This window comes from Anopheles funestus, chromosome 3RL (genome assembly GCF_943734845.2).
Source record: "Anopheles funestus chromosome 3RL, idAnoFuneDA-416_04, whole genome shotgun sequence".
Classification (NCBI taxonomy): Eukaryota; Metazoa; Arthropoda; class Insecta; order Diptera; family Culicidae; genus Anopheles; species Anopheles funestus.
In genome coordinates, this window is record NC_064599.1 from 30,028,205 (window position 1) to 30,055,142 (window position 26,938).

General features: G+C 42.6%; 2 protein-coding genes across 3 annotated transcripts in view; one reads left to right on the top strand and one right to left on the bottom strand.

The window, feature by feature from the left end:
• Positions 1 to 26,938, bottom strand: part of LOC125767863 (uncharacterized) — a 267,326-nt gene that overhangs the window by 15,529 nt on the left and 224,859 nt on the right. For both annotated transcript variants that reach the window (XM_049434793.1, XM_049434794.1), the window contains exons 4-5: positions 8,016 to 9,006; positions 1,025 to 1,111 (exon numbers count right to left, since the gene is read on the bottom strand). In XM_049434793.1, coding sequence (XP_049290750.1) covers positions 1,025 to 1,111; positions 8,016 to 9,006 — 1,078 coding nt within the window. The remainder of the gene's footprint in view (positions 1 to 1,024; positions 1,112 to 8,015; positions 9,007 to 26,938) is intronic.
• LOC125767893 (uncharacterized) lies at positions 23,751 to 26,749 on the top strand. The gene is made up of 2 exons (XM_049434854.1): positions 23,751 to 25,389; positions 25,463 to 26,749. The coding sequence occupies exons 1-2, from the start codon at positions 24,055 to 24,057 to the stop codon at positions 25,472 to 25,474; spliced, it is 1,347 nt and encodes a 448-aa protein (XP_049290811.1). The 5' UTR covers positions 23,751 to 24,054; the 3' UTR covers positions 25,475 to 26,749.

Below are 26,938 nucleotides of genomic sequence, written 5' to 3' on the forward strand. Positions count from 1 at the left end.
GAAAATAAACTGCCAAAGCGTAGCGAAATGTGACGATAAAAAAACGAACCCAAACGAACTTAACACACACCCCCGGGGATAACTCGTACTGCGAACGTTTGGTTTGAAATATTAGTCCCAAGGTTAGGATATGTCAAACCACTAATTTATATCGACAGCAAACGGTATTGGCGCATATTGTTGGACTTTCCCTTTCGAACGATCAATCGACGTGAGTCTTCCACAGATTCTGACTCTCTAGCGGTAAGAAAAAAAAATCCAACCACCGACAATGCGCCAAGAAGGTTGATGTGTATTGTGTCCTACAGCCGGGGTCGTCGGGAGTCGTCGGCCTCATATTTCACCCGAGGATTACCCTAATCCCGGGTTGGCGTGCGGTTAGCTGCGGTTCGAACCAATCGTACCAAAGGATCGGTACGAAACACCCTGTACAAGAGCGACGGAAGCTCAAAGGCCACTAACGGGCGACCCTTATCGTGGATGACAATCTGGCTATTGGTGATTGACCGTACCCGTACGTCGCAGGTTCAGGAAGTCGTGTCTTCTCTTACGTTGCGGTGTACGCGTTGCGGCAGTAAATAAAAAAAGGCAACAACAGACAGGAACGACAACGAACTCTCAGGCCGGACACATGCACGCACGATCCTTTTCGGTTGCTGATTTTCACCCGGTAAACGATCGATCGGTGAAGACAAAACCTCAACCCTAGAGAGATCGTCATCCATCCGATCTATCTGATGTATGATGTTCGAAACCGCAATCGAGCAATTCGGTCACCGTACGGAATACGTCCAGAAACGATCGGCTTGTGCGATCTTCTACACGTTCCACCGACAATTGCTGCCGCAATGGAGCGGCTACCAACAACGCCCGAACGCGACGGAAAGGAAAAGTGTTTTTCATTCCCTTCACGAAACCGATCCCGGATTGCCGGTTGACGCAGGGATCGTGTGACAATCGATGTGGGAAATCATGGGAGCTGTTTCATTGTGGGTGAGGGGTTGTTTTTGGACCGTACACGTACCTGGTATTGAAATTCCTGATGTTAAAAGTTTCTCCGGTAGCTCGCGGATCGATCGTGGGGCAACGATCTCGTGCGGTAGATGAGGTGCTGAAAGGAAGTGAACAGAACGAGATGGAATGCATTTAGTTATGGTGATGGTGAGTGTTATTAGTACAAATAATGAGATGTCACTCAAAAATGAGATTCTCACAAAAATTAATGATATTTTCTAGTCAAAATATGACGTGTAATTGGTAGTAATTATTATTATGTACTGACGTGATTTTTTTCATTAAAATGTTATGAAGTATTCAAATTACCTTTCCGATTCCAGCAACATGACTGCCAACAACTTCATATCAGGACAATCAATTTGGTATAATTTGATATTTTCATTATTTCACAGCAAGAAACATTGCAACATTGTGGATATTATATGAAATTCAAAGTTAATATTAAAAATTAAAAAAATTGGCATTTATTTTAATTCCCATGCCACCCTTTGAAGGAGTTCAAAATAATCCTTATCATATGGACGTTAAATTGAAGTTAAATTTTGTGGAATAATTTATTAAAAATTTGAAAAGAAACCCCAGCCAAAAGCAAAACGGATCGAACTATAAAATCTAAAATTATTATCATTCGAAATGATTAAATTTAAATCAAAAATAAAATGTGAAATAAAAAATAACATTTAACAGCAATTCAAGTTGAAAATTAAATTATTAGCTACAATGAGTTAAAAATGAAAAATAATTTAAAAGCCTTGTGCGGCTTCCAATGTTTTCGTGATTTTACCCTTAAAGAAATTTTTACCGCCATTCTGCAGGAAAGAATAACTCCCAAAGATAATAAATTGTTTCCCAACAAGATGCTTCTGATACCGAAGCGTAATTTATGGATTTAGTGCAAACTTGCCACTTTGCTCCGGTAAAAATGATAAGACATCAAATTGTTTAAAAGCACATAACTACGTAATAAAACTGTTTACACATGAAATTGGCAACCTTCATTGTCAGTAGATACCAAAGCAAAAGTACACAAAATTTATTATCATCGCTATCTCACCTTTGCACGGCTCTTTCTTGTTTCTACACATAAACACTGGGGAAACCTAGGCAGTCCCAGACACTTTGCATCTTATACCTTACTTCCGGCCCCGAGCGCGACCAACTGGCCTTCTTATCCGCTATCTTCATTGACTTAACCCAGATAAGAAAATTACGCAAAAATCGTGTATCAACTGTTTTCCCTTCCACCATTAGTAGCTGCGAATCGTGCCGAAGATAACTTCCCTGCAAGGGAAAAATATCGGTTGACCACCGCACTACAAACTATTTTTTTTTTTTGGAAGTCAACGTATTTCTTATACTGTTGAGAAAGAAAGGATGGCGTTCCTAGAACGTACGAGCGAGTTCTTTCTTCTGGATGCACTTTCTGGACGGAAGTGCTTGCGAAACGGGTCACGCGAATATACACGATTTGCTTATTTCATCCCATTTTCCGACGCACCTTCGGGCTGACTCACGACCACGAGATCGCGTACACCCTGAAGGAAGATTTGAACCGAGTGAATATCGTCGTGTAGGACCTGCAAAACATCTTCCTCACTTGTGGTTATGAAATTTCTTGTCCAGCTTTTCCCACTGACCCTTTTCGATAAGCAACATTCGTTCCAAATTATGGAATTATGTCGGTTGTTCCGATTATTTTCCCCCTAAAGGGTTCAGTGCTGGTGCGCAAAATGATCGCGCATAGTGGTACTGACCCACTGGCACAGGTCACTCCCGGGAACCTGTTATGTTTTGGACACACGTCCACAGCACAATTTTTGAAGACGATCACGCCAAGTGTCTCCGTGTCTAATCGACCCTTGAAAACTATCCACAGCACGCCACAGGTGACCCTGAGCGGTGGTAGGGCTCTCTATCACCTCGATCATCTTTTTCCATCACCATTTTCGTTGAAGCGGGATAGATTACATTCATTCATTAGGGGCGGCATTTGAAGCTTCAATCCAAGGTGGAGTCTGTGTTGGTGATATGTAAATAAGGCCGTTTTCTCGTGTTGGTGGATAATTTGGTGGCCAACATCATGGCTACGGTGCATGTTCGGAACCTTGGGTGGGCCCTTCCAAAAGGCTGGCCCGATTCAAGGGTATGACCCGGGAGGAAAAGAAAAGAAGCCCAATTTACACCATTCTTTTCGGATGTTTCGGTCCGGCTTTCTTGTTTTTTGAAGCGGGTTTGAAATTTGTCTAAAACGGCACGAGTTTGAAGGTTTCTAGGGTGTGTGTGCTTGTGACGGCCCGGTCGATGCGCCGATACGAAGATGCCACGCATGTATGTAGGTCAGTCGGTCGGTGATTTATGAGTGACATTGATGAACTTATGCCCCAGTGTGGAGGGTATTTTGGGTAGGATGCAGCAAACACACGACGCCAAGTTTGACGAAGGGAAGATATGTTTTGAGCACAAACAATTATCAAATAAAAGTATTTGCTTTCATTGGTGCCGGGCCATGGGAAGCAATTTGGGCACAATTTCCCATTAATCAGTTTTTTGATTACTATAAGCGAAAAGCGGTTTCATTAGGCATTCGGGCTTGTTTGATTTATTCAATTCGACATGAACATCTTCCAAGACGATCCTCAAGGAATATCCACCATTTTGACAGCGATTGGAAAGTACGGAAATATGACTCGAGAAGAGTTTAATTTTAAAATTTTATTTGCTTTGTAGTGATTCGAAGTAAGGTCTCTAAACCCACGACACTTTCTTAATGGACGATAAAATAGAACGAAATCTTGCCAGAGATGTGGCCACTTTGCCATCTTCCATTTGAACTTCTGTGGGTTTCTCCCTGCCGCTTAAAACTTTCTGATGCCCAGAACCAGGCTTCCCAACGATGAGTTCCTCCATCTCCAGAATTCGCAGAAGTTTCCGCGATCGTATCTAGCCGGCACGAAGAACGCCACAGTGGACAAGGCGATTTGAACAAACTATAAATCGAAGTTCGTTCACTGTTCTAGCCCTAGCGGCCGCAAATAGTGTGATAGGGCTGTCAAATTTTCACAAAACTACAATACATTGACTATTGGATACGTTGATTAACCAGCATGTGACACGGTAATCCGTGTCTTTTTTAATGTTTAATTTAAGCCAGGGTTTCCATTAAAATCCTAAGAATATTCGACATGATTAGTTGCCATTACTTGAAGACATCATCAATTGAATGTGGAGTTAAATAAACTTCCTCATGTATATGGCCAATTCCAAGAGTCATACCTCATTATTTACCGAGTAGCAATTTGCACATCTCTTTCAGTGCGCAGTCCCATGTCAAACATGCATAAGCCAATGTGCAACTGTCAATAACTCAGCAATAAAACCTCACGATCAATCATGAACCTTACAGCCTCTTGCAGTTATGATGCTTCTGCACAGATTCCGTGACGTGCTCGAATGATGGAAGTTTCGCACCCGCACTTTTTGTCCAGCATCCAGCGAAAAATGTAAATCCTTACCTTTCCCTTGGACACAGCGACAGGGCAAAACATACAACCGATAGTGTCTGCCACACTGACCGCCTTCGAGATCATGTTTGGCTGTCAAGCTGTCAGGCAAAACCGCGTACTGCACCGGACATCAAAGCGCATCACATTGCACAATTGTACACAAGATTCGCTTTCGTTTGGGTGCATTGCGCGCGATCTGGCTCGACGCGTTGATGTTGAATTGATCGGTCGAAGAATGTTTTTCTTTTCCTCTTTATTGCTCCGTAAGTCACATCTTGCATCTTGCAAGATGAATGTGTTTACGATCGTCATCGATCGGTGGTACGCGATTGCGTGTCGATCGATGATCGATGATGGTGCGGTTTCCGTCCCGGACCTGACCGTTTGTTTCGTGACGATCGTGGCACAGATGTCATCCCGCACCCGGATCCCCATACGATCTGCAATCTGTCAAGCTCGGATATTAGCTCTTTCTTGATGTTCGTTTGAAAATCGACCCGTTACTGATCCGACTCGTCATCAGACTTTGGCGGGTGTGTGTGTGTGTGTGAATGTGTATCTGTACCAATATAGGAAGTATGGTGGTGTAATTTAATTACCCACCCCATCTTCCGGCAGCAAATGTCCGCCTTTGCTTTCGAATTGTCGATTTATAATCCGACCAAGTACACCACAATCGTGACCGCTTTGCTGGGATTTGTGCCGATATCATCAGATTGTTTGGTGTTTGTTGGTGAAAGAAGTGAAAAAAAACTATTCCTCCCAGTTAGCGGGGTGTACAATCGGCAAAAAAGAGGGGGAGAGATAAAGTCACAACAGTACATGTACTTGCGGGTTGATGCAATCGGTTCACCCGGGTTCGGTTTGCGTTTCGTTCGTGCGTTTCGGCTTTATGTGCGGCCCATTTAAAATTAGTCGTATCGAGATATTCGCTTCCTTAACGCGCTTTCAACGAAACACAAACATAAAAACAAACGACACTTTTCTACGCTTAGGGGACATGTTTTCCGGGAATTGGGTACAATTCTTGCACATGGGGGCAAAACAAAAAAAGAAAACATCATTTCCTTTCCTACAGTTAATTTGCTCTCCACTAGCGTTGCAGAGACTATCTTTCAGCGGTCTCATTAACACCGATGAAAGACATTCCATTCCGTTGCGGCCAAGACGAAAAACAACATTTAATAATTCCATAATTTGCACCAAGCGCGTTGACAATTGTGTTTCGGCAACGGGCCTCCCTTTTGTGCTGCATTTAAGTAGTTCGCTTTTAAAATGACGGTCATTATGTCACCTCTCGGGTGACACCGGGTGAGTTGACACACTCAACACCGTGTACAGCGTGCGGCTTGTACGAGCGACCCAGAGCAGCTCATCCACCGCACGCTCCTGAAGAAGGGTCGGAACGATGTTTGCGAGGACAGATGTTTAATGTTAGCGGCGTATGCTAATTGCGACACGGTTTCATAGTGCGTCTAGACAAACTTGTTATGCGTTTTGCAACACGCAAAACTGCTGTCACTGCGTGTTTAGCGCATTTGTCATCATTATCTCTGCTCTGGAGGAACTCGCTGGTGATCGGTAGGGAAGCCGGGGAAAGGCTAATTCCCATGAACTACTCCAATTTGCCATTGAGTGAGTGGTCGATGCGAGATCAAGAGTTCGAGATTGAAATGTACATGTACCGTATAAAGTTTATCTCATTTGAATGAAAGTTTTGATTAGCTTTGTAACGCGCCTCTACAAAATAAGGATTATAAAATAACGATAAGGTAATAAAATAATCTTCGGAATTGAAATAAATCTTCTCTCATAGCTGTACGGTGATAAAATTGTACTCTAAGCTAAACATACTCATGATAAAGGGTCATATAAACATTAAATTCCTCTCCATCTGCAAGTATCGATCATCGTTAAAATGACTTGCTTGAAAAACGTCTCTCATTTCCTTACCTAATCGTCCAGATCTTGAGCCAGAGTCAAAAATCGATTTTTCTAACTGTTCCTCGCCTGACCGGTCGTTTAATTCTTTCGTTCGGTGCAATCACACTACGATGCGGTTTCTGTCTGCATTCAACGATAGGCGGCCTTTTCATTAGAGCCGATTGCGATCGTTTCAACTCTTTGCTGTACGTTCTTTCACACGGTAGATGATCGACCAGCATCAGAATGGACGATCGGCCAGCTAAACGAGGCGAGCAATTAATAATCACCACTAAACAGCACACCTTTTTCTTTGGCGATCGGCTTATTAAACTTCGACGCGTGTAAGAAAAAAGAACACCGCTACATTGGCGGTGTTTCCCGCTTAGCAAGACTTCTTGGAAGAAGTGTTTCCAATTCATTTTCTTTATACTAGCCATAACCATCCTGATGGGGCTGCATCCCGGGGTATCAGCAACGATAGACAAGTAAACTATTTACGGCACAAATGTGTTGGCGCTTCGCCGACAGTAAAAGCTTCCCGTTACACAATTGGAACGCAAACCCGAGCGTCATTCCTCGTTCGTATATGGGTCAATCGAAGGAAAATGGCTGCATCATTGGCACATAATCAAGCGCTTAGAAAATGCTCTACAGTGTCCTAGTTGCAAGGGGTTTGAGAAAAGAATATTTGAATTTAGACTTTGGCCGATTGTATAGGACCGTCCCATTTTTTGGTTCAATATAACAAAGTTGTTGAATTAAATCTTCTTTTTGAATATGTTCGTATAAAGTTCTGTCCAACGCATTTGAGTACAATAGGATGATTTGACAATCATCTTCTGTCCTCTACTGACACTTCCGCGTAACAAAGTTCATCTTGTCCATAGACTTTTACCATTTTTTTCTATTGCTTCTATCTCCAGGAAGAATGAAAAGATCACTTCGCTATCGATCTTCGTCTCTAAATTTGGCTGCACTTTTAGGTTGTTGTATTGAAGTTTTTGGGCGACCAGGAAAAGTCTACTGTTCAAATCTCCAGGCCTTTCTTCAGATAGAATTACAATAAACACCAAATATTTCTGCATGCGCGTTGACGACTTTGCTTCAACAATTTTAGTGTGATCTGGAACGTATTCGAGCAATTTTTTTTTATATAAATTCCCTTATTACGTGCATGACGCCACGAGATTTAAACTTGAGATTTGCGTGTGTCTGTCAAGTATCAAAGGCTTTTGAGGGGCCGACACCCTGACGGCGCACTGGTAAGGACCTGAAGTTATTAGTGATAACTTCATACCTGTCAACCAAGAGAAATGGCAGACTGGCAAATTGACTATATCTGGCGGACATGAAGCGTCACAACATGTAAAATTGCTTCGCTCCGTTGTCTTTTTTAAGATAGATTCGAAAGGAGTTTCTTGATGGTTTTCGCAGTGGCTCCTAAAATTTAGCTGATAACGTTGTTAAATTTCATCTGTGCACAGTATAGAAACACATAATTTGTGTTTCAAAAGTGTTAGATAATACAAAACAAAAATCAAAATTGCATAATCCATCCACTCGACTTACCTGGTTCGCACTTCTTTTGCTCGTCGCTGCTTTCCTCGTCACTGTCGATGTGTGGAAAGGAACCGCCTAGACAGAATAGTGGCATCCCTGCTGCTGTCGCCGCAGCTATCGAACCTACTTCACCCGCTGTTGATTGCTGATTATCTCCTTCTTGGCCACCACCGCCACCGCCACCACCACCATCGCCCTCATCTCCACCGGTGTCGCAGATGGTTACGCTTAGGCCGTCATTACACTGATTGCTACCGATCTGTGGAGCATTTTCACTTTTTCCACCGTTGACGTGTGGACCGTTTTGATTACCACCGGTCGCCCCCGGCACTGGTCTGCCGGCAACCGTTGACAGGTTCGCACCGGAAACGACCGTCGCCAGCGGTTGTCGCTTGAGCTGCGTGTACTTGCTGTTGATTAGCAGCTTGTTGTTTTTGGTGATCAGTTCGCGACGCTTCAGCAGCCCAAGCTTGGGTGTGCCCGGTGCGCTGCTGCCGTGCTGCACAACGCTACGCTCAGTTTCGCACCGCTCACCGTTCTCGTCCGGATCGGATGCGTGGAGCGGATCGGTAACGGTAGCCGATAGCGTCGTACCACCGTCGATGGTGGGAAAGGAAAGGTCCTCCAGCGGGACGCGGCTGATCGCCCGCTCGATGCCGACCAGAAGGTTTTGCAACAGTGCGGGCAGATCTTCCGTTAGCATCTCCACAGCTAGAGGGGTGATCGGATCACGGATCGGATCCAACCGACGGTACACGATCGATGGGTGTTGAGTTGCGTTGGGGGCAACGTTTGACGCTGTTGCTGCTCCTGCTGCTGCTGCTGAGGATGTGGATGTGCCACGCCAAACTGCATAGAGCTCGGGTTTGCTTGTATCCGGCTCCGGTCGAATGCAAAGGTACGTATCCTGCGATCGGACCAGCGATTCATCAAGAGCCCCAAGATGGAGCACCAAGGCTCCTGCAACAGCCAGTGGCCAACCGTCACACCAGCTCAAATCCTGAAAGAGAAACAGAAAAACACTTAATAAATTAACATAAAATTCGTTAATTTAAGTTTATTTCTAGGAAGTTGTATAATTTTCAATTCATGACTATGATAATTTAATATTTAGTGAAGAAATTTAATATCTTTAAAGTGTCATTATTTATTACTTTATTATTGATCGTATTGATATTTTTTAAGGGAAGATACATTTGAAGATATATTTGAATAATAGCCATTTACTTTAAATTATGGAATTATATAGTTTTTCTAGCTTTTTTATTTTAATTCTAGAGAATCTATGTTTTGCCGTGTGCTAGCTGAGCTCCTAGCAACGACCTAGACTTGGTCCAGGATTGCCCAGATGAAGGTCACTCCGCCAAATCTGGGAAACATTTATGGGAATCCTCTAAGGGTCTGGACGGACTTTGTTTACTCTTTATAGTCATGTCTATTGTTGGGTGCCGAAATAGAGCTTTAGCTTCAAGAGCTCAAGATATAATTAATACCAGATAGGCTATTTCCCAAGGACACTAAATACCTCACGATATCAAACAACTTAACTCTGGGAACTCGAAAGATTGAACTTTTTATAGAACTTTTTTTTGCAATGCTTATAAAATGAATTATTAATTTAATGTTTTAAATTCCGTTGTCAGTTTGCTTTCAAATGCTTTCTACAACAATCTCCCTTACGTCTTCCCGACTTCAAAGTAATATCCAATGTCAACCCGTGCAGCCATAAACATTACGCTCATCGTTACACATGTTTTACTCAAATTGCACCGCAGCGCTCCATTTATTTTTATCACACGCGTAAAATGGTCAGTATGTGACCGTGTTAAAATTAGCTCGCTTCAGGTAATCATGCTGCATCAGATACCGTTTCCTCACCCACCCCCTTATTTCCCGTTTTACACCGTAACACACAAAACGACACCATTTCCGTGGATGTGGTTTTGTCGAAATGTTTATTTGATAACTGACCCGGCCGGCCTATGCGCCACACTACCACGGTCAGCAAAAACCAAAACAAAAAGGGCAGCTGAACTGAAAGGTAACTGTGCAAACTGGAGTTATGGCCCAAACTGGAAACGGTAATAAATATCAAATCGAGTAGCTAAACATGTGCTTGTACGTGCCAGGAGACATGCCTTTTTACATGCCGCGCACTGATTCCGGTCCAAGCGCGCACACGGGCGCTTGCATGCGCGAAAAGAAATTGTCCAATTAATTTCCATGCCGTTCGGGTTCGTGATCCGATTACACGCACCGGGAAGGAAATCCGGGCGGAGTGGGCACGGAAAAAGGCCAAAGTGGTCGCCGGTGGTCCACGGTTTATCGCTATCATTTTTTATCGCCGCCTTTTTTCTTTGCTCCCTATTGCCTGCCTGCTAGCCATAGCCTCGCAGGCATTGCAACGAAAGGGCATAAAAGGGCCCCAGCACTGGGCTCACCTCGATAAAACGCGAACGCTTGAACAAATTGTTGCCCGATTGCCGTGCATTGGTGTGGCAGTGTGTGTTTGCCTTTTAAGCTTTTGTTTTGATAAATTATCACAAAAAGAGGAAACGTGTGTACGTGCGATTGAATGATTGTGTGTTGGTTCCGGGGAAGGATTTATTTGCAAGATTCGCAATGATTTAATCTCGATCGTTCTCAAATGGCGTTGGTACCGATTTTGGAATGTACGAAAATGGGTAAATAATCGTAAAGAAAAAAGGAAGATGGTTCGCTGTTGATGTAAAATTCAATGCGGAATAAATCTACTGATTCCCCTTTTTCAAAAGATCCATATTCCTGGAAGGAACTTTGGTGATTTTTAAGTAAAATAAAGCCATGATCTTGGCATGCACCTGCAACCATCACGCTCTTTTCGCTACCAAGTGCAATTGGAAGAAAATGGTCCAAAACGAGTTAAAATCGACCGATCGATCGTGTCCGAAAGTTTTTTTTTTATCCCAAAACGCATCAATGATTCGTGTTGGCGCAGAAGAAACAACCCAAACCGGCAAAGGGTGAAGGGTAAAGAATCCTCCCATATCCCCAGCAGCACTCCCTTCTCCACAATCGTCTACTACTCACTTTTCTTCCACCATCACCACTAGGACCCGATCAACAAAGCTTCATACGGTGGATCGATTTTCATCCGTAAGGCGGGTAATTTGTTATTAATATAATTAAGATGTAGATTCGATGCCGGAGAGATAGTTTATGGATGGGAAGATCGAAGAAAAAACGGTATCTCCCTTTCTCCGCGCGAATATAGAGACGCGCGAACTTTTCACCTGCCCAACCTCCTACACCGCAATTCCCTGTTTTTCCCCTCACTTCGTACCATTTCGTTCAACACCATTAAAATTAGCCTTAAAAGCTTCGGTTTTCGCTTGGATCGCATTTGGTATTGGAAATCCGTCAGACCAATCCGGAAGGCGATCGAGGATCGCGAGACGGGTTCTTTTTTTGTTTTATTTTCTGTATCGATTTTCGTACCGAGGTGGTTTTGAAAATGTTTGGGGTGGGTTTGCACCACCATTAATCATCGCTGTGTGGTGTGATTTATTGGTTGTAATTGCTCAATTAAGTCACTGCGTCAACGGGTACCGAATCGGTCAGGTCATCAGGGTCTTGCCGGTTTCAAATGATACATACGCGATCGCGCGTTGGAGTGATCCACGTGCGACATTCGCGCCACGCGGTGTGTGTGTGTGTGCATCGGGTGCAATAAGACGCTCGCAGATCAATTCACGCGATGTAGGCACGATACCGTCAACGAGATTTTAAGCGTGAACGATCCAATGATCGTTGGTGAGTGGCGTTTTGAAAAATGGTACCGGAAAGCTGAACCATTTCCCCCAGCGCTAGGAAGGACGACAAGCTCCTGCTGAGCATTACCGGCGTCTTACAGCTTAGGGCGCCAGCTTTAGCTGAATGGGAAGGTTTTTTTTCTCTTCTTTTTGCTGACCTCCAATTAATCAACCATACACACCCGAAAGCACACCACACTGACGAGCTGTCCCCGAGGTGAGTGACTGGTTTGCTGACGCCCGGGAAACATAACCTCAACCGTGATTCGATCGGGGCTTTTTCCCTTCCATTCATGCTTCTTTAAAACCCGACGCGCTGTAAGATCGTTCCGGTGATAAGATTACAAAACGAATTCAATTAATCAGTCCTATCCTAGCTTTTGTACCGCAAAACGGTGAAGGAGGAACATGAAAACCAGCGCAGAAGGGAGCATACGCGATCCTGTTACGGTGATTAGGGAAAACCGGCAGAAACCCTTCGCCCCTTCGACTCATGATCGTTTGTGCAGCACTCGCGGTATCCGATCTTTAGCGCTCAGCTATCCATTAATCAAGTACCGAATGGTCAATTTTTCTATTTTGCTGTCGAGCATTTGTATGAAAAGTGAGAGTTCATCATTGCGGAGGGAAGATGCAATCGCTTTTTTTTAATAATTCCTGTGTGATTATTGTTGCCAAAGGTTACCACACTAACCTGGGTGTATGGTGGCGGATAAGTTACGTATGAAAACAAAAAAATAATATTCTTCAAATGAAATTTTATCTAAAAAAATAACTTTATTATTCAAATTTGTCCTAAAGTGATTTTCTATCTGAGAAAATTAATTTCAATACGGTTTTTTGTTTTTACTTCAGCAATATTTAGCAAATACGTTAATCTACTCATGTGTAATTGCCGGTGCTCATCAAAAAATCATTTATTCACTTGAAACGTCCAGCTGCCGCGGTACTCCGGAAGATGTCATACCACACACCCGCCGAGGGTAAACCGCCTTTGCAAACCGCTTCCAAATGGCAGAGCCAATTGGGTTTTCGTTTAATTTATGATCCTTAGCAATTATCGTAATTACTAATTTCAATTTTCGCATCGTCGAGTGCAGTCCGTGAAGAGGAGCCTTTTTTTGCACGTCAACGTTCGCGTCAACGCGGAAGATACGACTTTGGGCTCGTGCCGGGCATGTGGTTGACCGACCGGCCGAGCGGTACCTCGGTAAACGCGGCACAAAACGGCAAGGCACAAGCGTCGACACGCCAACGACTAATCAGTTCCCTGTTGGGCTTAAAGCCTTTGACTTCAAAAGGGCTACGGAAACTTCTGTAACCATGTGGCAGGAAGAAATCGGTGCCATTTTTGTGTGTTGGGGGCCTGTATGTTTCGGTGCGGTACTTTTCCTACGCTCCGAACGCTTCTTGTGCTTGCATGTGAGTGATGAGGGGCGTCCTCCTAAGGGGGCGTGCAGAATGATGATAAAGTATAAAATAATATACGGAAGAAAGACGAACCGCCAACCGTTGGCGTGTTGCTGGGAGTGCTTGAGCGAAATTAGCTATCGGTCGACCGATCACCACCCTTGGAGAGGAGACGTTGAACGGTAGGGACACCTTCCAGAAGGTGGAGAAATTTCGTCCAAGCCACGATACGGTGTAGATGAGGGTTAAACGACTAACGGAAACGAGGTACGATCGGTTTTAAAAGGAGTTGAATGAGACGTCACGAGAGGTACGATTAGTGCGTCACATCAGCTTCGAGGGTTTTTCGCGAACCATAGTGTGCTCTCGACATACATTTTTTTCCACTGATCGCTCTTTGCTGAGATTATCCCGCCTGTGGTAGATGGACAGGTCGATGTTGTGGTATGTTTTTTTTTATTAGTTTTGCACATGAATCTTATTCTTCACATTGCTAAAGGTGGCTATTGCGCAACGGAAGATGGAGCATTTCCACGGCACAAAGGTCGTAAGTACTGGAGAATTCCGATGGGTTACGTGTAATCTTTGCAGGATACTGTTATCGCATCTAAGCCGTAACGTTGCGTAAGCAAAAATCGGTACAATTAGCGCTTTATTGTCAAGTGTAAATGGGCAGTTGTTGTTTTTTTTGGTGATCGATCGATGAAAGATTGTTTCGCCTGCCAGCTGCACGTCCCGGATGGTATGAGAACTGCAATTAAAACTCAACACCATCTTTCATCGCGCAAATTAACATTGCGAAAGATAATGTTTGATGAGTGCGCGAAAAGTTTTGCTTAGGGAAAGGGTGAAAAAGATCAAACCATTAAGCGGTGTGGGAAAATGGATTATGTGGAACAAATATCGACATATTTTGCTTTTAAGAACTTTTTTTGGAATGTTGAGGTTATTCATTTAGCTTTCTTTGTTTAACAAGTCTAGGCTTATGATACCATTATTGCATCACATTTAAAGGAATCTTGTCTTTCCTTGTTTGAGTAGAATTGTCAGTGTGTAATTCTTATTTATTTTTATTTATAATTCATGATTACGGCTTCGGCCGTATTGTGAGTGTGTAATTCTGTTGTTTTCTAATGTTTTATTATATGTTTAGGTTTTATTAACTTTCCTTTATTTGATATCAACAATTGTTTCTTATTCGTTATATCATTGTTATCTTTTTGTTTTACTCATTTGTTTTGTTAAACCCCGCTTTAGGGTTTGTTAATGTTTGCTTTCTTTTACTGTTGATATAGTTTTTTTTTATATATTTTTTTCTTATAAATTATGTTAAGAAGCGATTTTTCTTGTATTTTTTCCAAATGTTTTCTATTTCCTTAACTGCTTTGTATTGTTATGCTTTGGAAATAAATTAATTGTTTAATAATAGGCATAACATTTCCAAATAAATAAAATCGCTTTCTCTTCTACTTTCATCTGACAGAAATGCGTCATTAGTGCTCATAATCATTCATGAAATTCACCTAACAACCTTATCAATGAGTCCCGCACAGAGCAAGAAACATGCAAATCAGCTGCCGCCTTTTGCAAACGGCGTCAACAGAAGAACAAATTCGTTCAACGCTACATTAATAACATCGTCCCGGCATGCACTAGTCTGTTTCGTACAGACAAACAAAGACCCTTTCGATCGGTCGGCTTCCAGTCGCTGACGCTGATGTGTCGGAACTTTTCCTTTCAACTATTAGCCGAAGCACCCGCTAGGAAATGGTACCCACCAAGCCATGGAACGTAATGCACACCATCAACAAGGCAGCAACAGCACGCCACCATTCCGTCATCACATCATCCCGGGATCGACATTGTATAACAAGTACGTCTGCTCCAGACACGCCATTGTGCAACATCTGGATCACGAGCGAGGACGAAAGAGAATCTCCCCTTTCCCGCATTCGCCACCCTTTTCCTCACCTATCGCTTTCCCGATGTTCTCCGACCTTCTAAAAGACATGAACATGTTGTGTGCAGCAACGTTCGCACAGTACGCGACCAGAGTCTTCCGCATCCCAACCGTTGTGGTTCCGTCTGCGTCTAGCATCGGAACACTACAGGCACGGGGTCTTGGGTCACCACCACTATACAGACACATACAAACACAGTCACTAGACAAGCTACTTTGTTGCCCCGGTTACCGAGGGCGTATGTTTGCTCCGGCACTTTTCGCGATTAACGTCGCGAACGGGGGCACACTAGGGTCGCAAGATAAGTTAATTTCTGCTTCCGAGGGCTGCCTGCCCGAAGGCTTTTAAGGGGCGTACGGTACCAGTCAGTTGGGCCGCTAGCGTAGGGCTCAAGGGTTCGATGTACAATTTTTATTTGCCATTTACCAAAAAAAAAACAACACAGCTCGTGAGAGCTCCCTGGTAGACGAGTGACTGGCAATTGGAGATCAAGTGTTAAGTCGCCGGTAATCAATCGTTGCCAGTGTTTGAAGGAGCGCTGAAAAGGCCAAGGATTGGTTTGTGTATAAGCCATCCGGGAAAGTCAACCTTGCTTCCCATAATTATTTCGTAGAGAAGAGAAAAAAGTGAGGGAAATGTATAACTTAACAATCAGAAAGAAATGAAGAAATATCTCCTTATGTTTAAGTTATAAATGCACGCATCAATTCGATTTGCCAAGATCATGATAAGGGCGAACGGCAGTAAAAGATTCTTATCATATCGCTATTAGCATATATTGTTACAGTGGATCAAACATTTCAAAACCGATTCCGTCCCATACAATAAACCAAATGTTCAGTGATTTAAAGTTTTGTTCCCTCCCTAGCTTTGTTCCACACAATTGCAAACGACCGGGGGATGCATCCGTGCTTGAGGGTATATTATCAAGGGGTTTTAATGATGCAACAGTTGCAAACATATGAAGGGGAATGTATCGGCTTAGAAATCAATTACCCGTGTTGAGGGTTTTTGCGTTCCAGCTCAACCAGAAGAACGGTGTGAACAAATTCGAGAAAATTATATCAAAGAAGGTTCATTAGGGAAGGGATACGATAATGGGAACATATTGCGATACGATTTGGGTAATTGATTGCAAATTCACAAAAACTAATGGTAGGATTTTGAATGGTTCTATTGTAACTAATAGACATTTTAGTAGACTTTTAATACAAAACTGGAGGAAATCATTAAGGTTGAAGCAAAACTTAGAGTACAAAGAAGAAAAATGTTTCTTGTTTATCTTTCTGCGATCATTTTTCACTCCAATAAAAATAATTAAATATCTTCATAAATTTGTTCTTAACTAAAGTTAATATCCCAGCACAAAGTAACATCAAACAGACGAAAATAAACTCCGAAAAAAATAAAAATTTATAGTCCCATTTCTCCCATCAAACACTTCCCGAACATCAAACAAATGTTTTGCAATGCGATTCGCCCTCAGCTGCCGTTGTTATTTCACAAACAAATGCTGACACACGCTCCGACCAAGGAAATCCAATTTCGACGGATGCACCGGAAATGAGCAGCGATGAAAAGGCGAGCGAATGTGAGTGAATCAATATTTTGCCAGGCATCGCTTCGCACATGGTTCCACGCACGCCGGTTCCAACCGTACCCAGGAAGCACAATCGGGCATAATGTTTTTGGTGAATTAGTTCTGCGACGGGGATTTTTATTGCCCATCTCACAGACGATCCATTTCCGCTGCGGGTATCGCTGAATCGTGGTTTTGCAGTTTTCGCCCTTTTATGTTTTGATTCACCCGGAAGATGAAATAAAGTTCCTGGATGCACACGTGTCCTAAGTGTGTGCGGATCACAGTTTTTGTTGCTCCTTTTCGTAATTGGTTATTAACGCACCACAAAAACTCACTTACGAAAAAGTGTAGACAGGAAAAATTATTTTATTAGATCGCTTATTGACAAGGGACACTGTCACAAACAGCTTACCATCGATTGCTTACCAGAGAGGATATCAACCACAGACATTAGTTGGGAATTATTAGCAAGATCATTACAAAAAAAACGGCCACTCAATCATCTCACGATGCATATCGAGCATTAAAATCCAAACCCTTCGCAACAGTGTTTATTTTTTTTCGTAAATACTTTTCACACAAAAAACCGCAGTCTATCCGGTTTTGGAATAAAATCCCACTCGAAACGCATAATTGATTCGCATCGAAACGCGTACGGCAAATCCAACTGACAATAATCCCTTCTCGGTGAGTATCCTGTTCATTAAAACCCGATGCTGCTTATTCTTATTCGCATAACATACTTGCGGACATGGTATTGCAATACGTCATAACACGTGCCATCCGCCGGGTCGGTTGATTAAACCGACTCGGTTCTTTCTTTCCATCATCTGTCCTGGCCTTACGCTTATGTCCATCGGCCGGATGTGTGTATGTACGGTGAGCATTGGCTCACTCAAGCTTGTTAAGTTTCTACAGGCGTAAGTAATTCGGAAACGTGTCCATTCGGACGTTGGATGGATTTTGTGTTTGCAATGCACGCAGCAGGCGGAACTTGAGAGTTGCTGGACGGAAATCGCCCAATCCGTCCGAACCGAACCCGGGGCGCACACTGTCAAAACAAAGTCATACACCATTAGGCTTGAGTAGCTATGCCGGTGGATGTGATATGCATTGAAAGGTTGACACCGGTTGGGTGTTTTTATACTTTTTTTCTTTTTCTTTCTGTTGCCTGTTGACAAGCAGATGCTGTTTGCTGCAGTTGTTGCGATGGTGCAACGGTGGTGTTCCTGTGGCGCCAGGTTGGGCAAAGGGGTGGTGGTGTTGTTTGTGCCCTTCAAGTGGTCAGTTTGTTTGGTTGTTGGTTGAAAGATGTGAAAGTGAATTGGTACTGTCTTAGAGAGGTGATGGTGTGGTTTTGCCCAGCCTAAGAGCAAATATTGCTGTGGCACTTTCGTTCTTGATAGCAGCATAAATAGAGAGGCTTTGTAGGGGTTGATTTAATGGAAGTTTTCGTAAGGATATTGAAGAAAAGGTTCGTTTTTTTATTATAGGAACATTATGAAGATCCTCGTAGCACGAACTATTATGTTATACAAAGGGATGGATGATGGAAAGAACAGTGCGTAACATAACTATACGAATGCTTGGTTTAAAGAATCGCAAAACAAAAGACATCGATGATATCGTTCTTCTATTTTGGCATAGCTTCAGATGGGTATCAATTAATCGTGCTTTTTTATTAACAAATTGAACATTAATTGAATTTCATATTCCAATAAACTATACACAGTGTACAGAAACGTTTTTCTGTGATGTTTTGAATATTTTTTCTTTTTTGTTTGATAAAATCGTATAGTAAATATTGTTTGTTCTCTCTATACCACGGTCTTTCTTAGATATCATTTAAATTTTTTTTAAATATATTTAGGCATTAATAATCAAATAAGGAAATACATTTTTGAAATGCCATTTTTATGATTATTTGTAGAACCTTCATATGCATTTGAAATATTTTTTTCAAACGTCTGTTGTTCTTTTCATTGATGCATATTCAAAGATGATCATTGAAACCGTTTATAGAACTTTAGCGGGCTTCATTTACACAATTTGGTTTAATTTTTTCATAAAGTTGTATTTATTAATATTTTATTAATTGTATTTCGTTAATATACAAGTTTATTAATTCGATTCAAATGTTCGAAATTTATGTTACTTACTGTTACCAGGATAGGATGAATTTTTCTAAGACACTTGGACAAATAATTTAAAGATTTTTACATTTATACCACATCATCAAATTGATGAAAATATGTTTAAAATAAGATTATAACTTTTTAAAGCATAGAAAATGGATCAAATTTGGCTTTCTTTTCCCAAAAATATTTTTAAAAAATTTAAAAAACGACAAAAAGACCGATACATATCTGAATCCTTTCTCCCAAAAAGTAATAAGGAATAAACAATTACTATAATTAAGCTTAAGAAAAATGGCTTAAACCACACAATGAAATCGTACAGATAAAAATAATCACCTTGTCTTGGACCACCGTACTAGTTCAGGTACGCAATGCACCTACGTTCCATTGAACAATTCCATAGAGTGAGTGACTCAGGTGTGCAAGGAAAATTATCCAAAATAACAAAAAAATCGTTGCAACGTTTCACTTTTCGTTTTATTTTCACTCGCACCACACTTGCACAGAAACCCTAATTACATGTACCGAGCTCGATGCAATTTCGACGACGCTGCTCGAGACGATTATGACGAACCGCCTTCAAGACGAATCCTTTATCTTATCAACACAAACCCCTTTATTCACCCCGTTGGCAAAACACTCTCACTCTTCTCTTGTGCACGTACCTTCATGTACGTGTGGTACACTTTGCAGCGGTGAAAAAAATTGGTCAAAACTCACTTGTACAGCATCCTTTCACTTTCACTACTAGAGCACAGCAGGCACACAGGCAGAAGCGCACCGAATTTTTCCCAACCAACACGGGTACTCTGGTGCCGAAAATTCGATCGATCCCCACCCAAACCCTACAATTTCCGTGTGTGATCGTGGTGATCGTTATGTGATTTTTATGCTGCACTAAATTTAACGCACCGCCTTCTGTCCTGCGATGGTTTCGTGGTCCAGCCAAATTCACCAAAAAATGCACTTTTCCATTCGATCATTAATCATTTGGTAGAAACGAGTATGAGCACGTACTGTGGACGTTGCGTTTTTGCCCCGAGTGCAGAGCTCGAACACAAAAACCGTCCTAACCGCACCGTGGCTTACCGCAAACTCTCGAAGAAGAATCGGAAACATCGGCTCCGGAGTTCCATTTGGCAAAGGGGCTGGAAAAACGTTTCATATGTTTCAATGTTGTTTTTTTTTGTTCCTCCTCTGTGCGCTTTATTTTCGTTCTCGCTGCACCACACATAGGAACACACTCACACACGGGGAAGAAGAGGGTTCTTAGTTGCGAGAACGAGACACCGTCCACAGCCGTATCGCACGCGTCCTTTATTTATTTTGATTATTCCCTCCGCCGACTTACATCCTTCCGACCTGCTCGCCTCGTAGTATAAATACGGCAAAAAGGGAAATTGCCGCCCGGCACAATTAAAACGCACCGATGCGCCAAGGTTCGTACACGAAGGAGTGGCATTTTTCCCGGTTTGCGTGAGTGATTCGTGTGACAAAGTAAACGTTTTTCCCCGTTTTTATTTGCCTCCGGATGCTACTTCCCTCCGGCTACTTCTCGTCTTTCTCTCTCTCTCTCTCTCTCTCTCTCTCTCTCTCTCTAACTCCTTAACGCAATCGATCGCTATTCCCTTGCCCTTGACTTTCATGCCATCGTCACGCACTCACAATCCGCCTGCTTGTCCTTTCCCAATTCCGGGATGTACTGTTTTGCCAATGTGTTGGTATACACCGGCCCTATGGTTTCCTTCACGCACATACCAGCCCAGTTCCATTTGCACCGGGTCTGCCAATGGGAAGAAGAAAGGTATTTATAACCTTCCAGTCGTTACCCAGGTTACGACCGTGTGCGTTACCGTGCATACTAATGTACGGCGCTTGGAAGTGCACGCACGAGCGGTTGCATACGACAAAAACAAAAAACCTGCACAGAATGCACCGCCGGCACAGCATGAAGCATAAGAACTACGGTGCACGACACTGTTGGTCGATCGGTACGGTACGATATCGGTCTTCTTGAGGACTTTTCAACAGTCGACAGGAAATGATATTTTTGTCTTTATATGTCTTCTTATGGCAACTCCAACATCGCCGCGTTGTAGGAGTTCCAGAGGCAAAGGATTTCCTTTCGTCTCGGAACCCACTCGTCCATCGCCGCGGGATCATTTCTTGGAAGTTACCTTCCGTACGTTGGCGGTTCCGTACGATGCGCCGGTCAAGATAAGACTGCGGGACATGGGTTTACCCACCAAGTTCCCCGGTGCAGGGATAGATGATCGGTTGTAGATAAAGCAAACAACAACAAAAAAAGCAATACTGTTGTCGATTCCATTCGAGAGGGAAAGTCTTTGTGCGTTGGATATGGTTTTGTTTTATACTGCTGACAGTGGCTTAATTCGTCACTTGTTGTGATGGGTTTTTGGGAAAGAGGAAAGAAGAAAAAAAGCAGGGAAAGGGGATTTAGCCCGGGAGGATTAATGGTTGATGTCGGGTTGATGGATGTGCGGATGGGAAATTAATCAACTGTGCCCGATGAGATTTTCGTCATGTGTTTTAAGTTGAATCCGTGGCCAGTTAGAGGGCAGATAGAGACATGACTGGGAATGAAGATGATACGATGGGTAGGCTAATTATTTTTGAACGATAAGTCAAACAAAAACCAAAATGTGGGAATCAAAACTTTTGGTTTTAATTTTTTATAGCTGCTTTCAAGAATATGTATTATGTTTAATAATTTCTTTATTCGAAAATTAATTTCATTCTTTTATAGGGGTTGCCCGGTGGTGCATGTGATAAACGGCTCCAGTCCACACGGCCAGACCGGGTTCCGGACGGTTCCCCCCGCAGCAAGGACTGACTATTCGGCTACGTGGTAAAAATAAGTCTAGTAAGCCAGAAAAGGCCGGCGTGACCTGTAAGGTCGTTAAATCCAAGAAGAAGAATACTTGGTTCAAAGTTAATAAAGGTTTTTTTAATTAAATTTTAGGCTCTTTCTATTTCTCTTCAATATTGGAGTTCTAAGTACCAGGACACAATAACAGCAAAATCATTCCAGATTACACCAAAATCATTCATTTTCCGACTCAATTCACTGAGATGGTTTTGTGAATTATTTAATAATATACATCAAACCAGTTTTGTGCATTTTTCAAAGCATAAAAATACATTGAAAGTAGGGAACATAACTTCGAGTTAGCTTTATTTTCCTGTGGTAAATAATTTGCTCTCCTGATTTTATTTAATTTTATCTTGGCAAAAACAAGACTTATTGGAGATAGATTTTTTAATAAGAATCAAAATTTTACTAATAAAATAATCATAAAAATATTATTTTAAACATCAAACACAAACCTATCTTACAAGTGCAAAAATCTCATGCAACACATATCGTCACCGTTCATCATCGTTCGTATCGCAAAGATTTCAATTAATCCACAAGTGAAGTATCTGTTCATAATTTATTATTATCCGATAACAGGTATTTTTGCCCACCTTTGCTCCCGCAGTTTCCCGCACTATGCATCGTAGCTAGCAGCAAAACACCACCATTATGGCCGCGTAATGCATGTCAAAGAAGCTCGTCGATGATGGTACCGGGCTGTCCTGGACGATCCAATCGCAGCATCACCTAACGCCGGTAGGTAGCGAGATAATCGTGCTTATGGTGTTTTCATTTTCACGAAAGTCATTTTTACCACAAACCACAACCGACGGTTACCGTAAGACCGGACCGGGAGTGTATCTTCGTGGCCGTGAAACGGTATGTTCACGCGTGCGCACAATTTCAATTTCACAATTTATGGTACGATAACGTAACATTAAACGAAAGAATTAAACGAATGCACCGTTTCCGATGGCTCAAAGGGCACCAAAAGGGGGTGAAAGGAAAGCCATGAAAGGGGTTAGTAATGGAACGGATAAAAGGAGAAGCTTGCAGCCGAACAAGCACTCCACAGGAAAACACGTTCTTCGGGAAGGAATTTTATTTTTTTTTATTGCAAACTGAAGAACCGCAACCGAACGTTGCAAATGGACCGGCCGGTACGTTTTAACGGCGGTAACCGGGCGCGAAGGAAAAAAGGTTAATAATTCAATTAATAATCATAATTAAAATAATCAATTTTAATGAATTATTGTTGTAAATTAAAGCTTACAAGCGATCGTGCAAATCGTGGTGTTCCTCATGATCTTGCTACGATGGAGATTTGCATTTGCAAACTTTAAACGAGAGGGAAAAGAAATTAGCTTTGCTTGCATTAATTCATTAAGCTAAAAGATAAAACCAAAACAATAAGCCGGCGGAAGTTCAGTCTCGCCCGCCGGTCGGGCATTAATCAGTTGTCATGTAAACAAAAAAGCGCATAAAAGGTTTTCGTGTGTTTATATATTCCGTTGATAGTTGCCGTTGCTGCATTTGATTGAATGCAACATTGCAGGAGGAAAGTGAAAATATAAATAAAATTTGAAACATATTTCACGCACAAATCGGATTACTTTCTTACCACAAACTATCAAACCGTTACTAATCGAATAAGAGCTTCTGGTGCTTACAGGGTTTTCCAGCCCAGTTCAAATATATAATGGGAGTTTTCAAATTCGTAAAACGCAAAGTGAAAGAAGCACGACAGTATTCAAGTCTGGAAAGCCAATTCAAAGTAGTAAGATAGCACCTCAAAATCGTAACACCAAATCTCAAATTCAGCAGTTGTTTACCCCTACTGACGTTTTGGCGGTTCTTCGAAACTATGGGATAGAGGTAGCGATAATTAAGACAACATTTTTTTTTTAAATAAATTTCAAGTGCTTAATTAAAAATTCTAAAAATATTTATTATGTAATATACTGTAGTGTCAGGTCCGCAACCGGTACCATTGTGAAGAGCTTTCGAAATGTCAGAGTGAATTATGACCACTGGACATGACAGTGTGCTGCGCAACTGTCATGCTGAATAAAGATATTCGTTATTGGATCGTTGTACAAGCAACATCTTCCGTTCTTCCGTTCTTCCGTTCTTCCTTTTTGTCTTCCGTTCTTCCGTTATACCTTCCGTCTTGTTATTAGGCTACCAAAGCCTCCTTCCGAAAAGTTAAATCTTCCGTAATACATCCGTATTACATCTCAGAAGTGGGATTCGCCCCGTGCTGCCGTTGTGTCATCTTGGTTTAGATCATGCCTGGTCGTGATGAAATGTTGGGCGTTCTGTCGGATGCGGGGATTGCGGTTCCCCCTTCCGCTACCGTTGCCCAGATCCGGAGATTGTTTGCTGAAATTATGGGAATTGACGCCACACCGATACCAGACGAGGAATCAGCTTCCGAAGCGCCTTTGACCGATGCTCCTACCACGTGCCTGTCCGCCATTTTGGACGCTTCGAGTGCTACACCCGTGAAGCGCGATGCCGCCATTTTGGACGCCTCGAGTGCCACACTTGCGAAGCGTGATGCCGCCATTTTGGACGCCTCGAGTGCCACACTCGCGAAGCGTGATGTCGCCATTTTGGACACTTCAAGTGTTACCCCCGTAAAGTGCGGTGTTGCCATGTTGGACGCTACCGAAGCGGAGCGTGTTGATAGTGCAGCCAAAGAATGTAACCCGGCTAACAAATGCACCCAGGCTACTTACGATGACGAAATTCGCAGATTGCAGCAACAATTGGAGTTAGTGGATTTGCGCCGTAAGATTCAGGCTTTGGAACACCAGTCTGAATATGCTCCACCACCGATTGCTGACTTAAAGCTCGATAAAATAATCGAACCCTTCACGGGAGACGACGACAGATGTATCATCCAATGGTTGGATGACCTCGATTATACTTTCTCCCTACATCGTGTGAAGGATGCTGATAAATTCGTTCATGCTCGTCGGCTGCTTAAAGGATCTGCGGCTATCGTTGCTCAGTCATCTCGTGCCCTTACGCTGGAACAGTTAAAGGAAGAACTCATCTCAACCTTGAGTGTGCCGCCCACGGTTGAAGCCGTTCTTCGACAATTACGATCCCGTCGTCTCTCCCCAAAGGAGACCGCCTTACGTTATGTGTTGGATATGCAACGTATTGCCAGCCGAGCCCCCATCCCGGAACCCGAATTGATCAACATTATCCTTGATGGTCTGGATAGCCCATCTCTTACTGCTGGGATGCGATTCATGGCAAACAACTTGGAAGATCTGAAGCCTATGCTTAAGAAATTCGAGACCATTCGGTCCAGAAGAGTCCCCAAGCCGACGACGACATCATCTTCAATTCCGGAGAAAGTTCCTGTTTCGACCAATCGAGGAGCAACGCAGAACATCATTCGATGTTACAACTGCTCGGAGTTTGGACATCTTAAGAGTGCCTGTTCTCGCCCCAACCGACCACCGGGGGCATGCTTCACGTGTTTCCAGATGGGGCATAACTACAAAAATTGCCCAAAGAAGGTCGCGAATGCTGCTGCTCATCCGGATCCAATTGCTCGTATTGCGGGTGATGATAATGAAACTCTGGCATTAGATGAATTACAAGAGGTGAGTGTTTCTTTTCTTAAGTTAGGAAAACCGGTTGTGGTAGTAAAAGGAATACAATCTCTATTTGATACAGGTAGTTCTGTAAGTTTTATAAATGAATCCATAGTGCCAGTTGGACTCCTGGCTCCGTTAGCCCTTTCTCGATTTCGTGGCCTAGGGAACTCCCGACTTTATACTCGTGGTCAAGTAACGTGCCGTATAAAATTTAAGGAGGTGATCCTCAATCATTCATTTATTATATTACCCGAGAACTCTATGGACTGGCCAATAATTATAGGTAGAGATATACTCCCTTCGTTTAACGTCCGTCTTACGTACTCTAAGAATTACGTCTCTCTTATGCAGCCCCCTCGGGGGGGAATTGAAACCCAGAACCAGGATTCACTAGATGTGGCAACCAATGAAATTTCTGCTATTGACGTTTATGAATCAGAAATTGAGCCTGATGTTGGCCCCACATTATCTTCAAAGCAATCCGCTATTGTCCCATCAATCATTAAGGAAAATTATCTCGACGATTCTATTCAATGCACTCAGTTAGTAAACCATAAAATGAAGATCAATCTCACTCATCAGACTTCTATGGCTCACGTGGATGCATTAAGCCGAACTGAAGCAGTAGGTGCAATTAGTGAATTAGACCTCGACTTTCAACTTCAGGTAGCTCAATCAAGAGATCCTTCCATTGACTCTTTAAAACGAAAACTCGAAGTCGGTCCTGTTAATGGATTCGTCTTGCAAGATGGTCTTGTTTATCATCAGTCTCCCCTCTATCCCCTCCAATTGTATGTACCTCGTGAATTTCTTGAGTCCAAAACAGAAGACGTTAGTCGAGACCTTAATCGTCTCCGTTCCGAAGCACAGGAAAATATCGAAATATCGCAAAATCGAAATGAGCAATACTTAGCCGATAGGAACAAGCCAGCTCCTAAATTCAACGTAGGAGATCTAGTAGCTATCAAATATACAGACACAAGCGGTGTCAACAAAAAGCTTAACTGTAGGTTTCGCGGCCCTTATATAATTCACAAAACTCTCCCTCATGACCGCTATGTCGTTAGAGATGTTGAGGGATGTCAGCATACACAAATGGCCTATGATGGCGTTCTAGAAGTTGATAAGCTTAGGAAGTGGGCCACTAATACGTAAATATGATTAGGTATGTAGTCAAGTAGAATTGAGGTCAATCCTAAGTCAGGATAGCCGAGCTGTAATATACTGTAGTGTCAGGTCCGCAACCGGTACCATTGTGAAGAGCTTTCGAAATGTCAGAGTGAATTATGACCACTGGACATGACAGTGTGCTGCGCAACTGTCATGCTGAATAAAGATATTCGTTATTGGATCGTTGTACAAGCAACATCTTCCGTTCTTCCGTTCTTCCGTTCTTCCTTTTTGTCTTCCGTTCTTCCGTTATACCTTCCGTCTTGTTATTAGGCTACCAAAGCCTCCTTCCGAAAAGTTAAATCTTCCGTAATACATCCGTATTACAATTAATTTCCATTCAGTTTTGCCCTATTATGTACTGTTGTAACTGTCATTGTTGTTT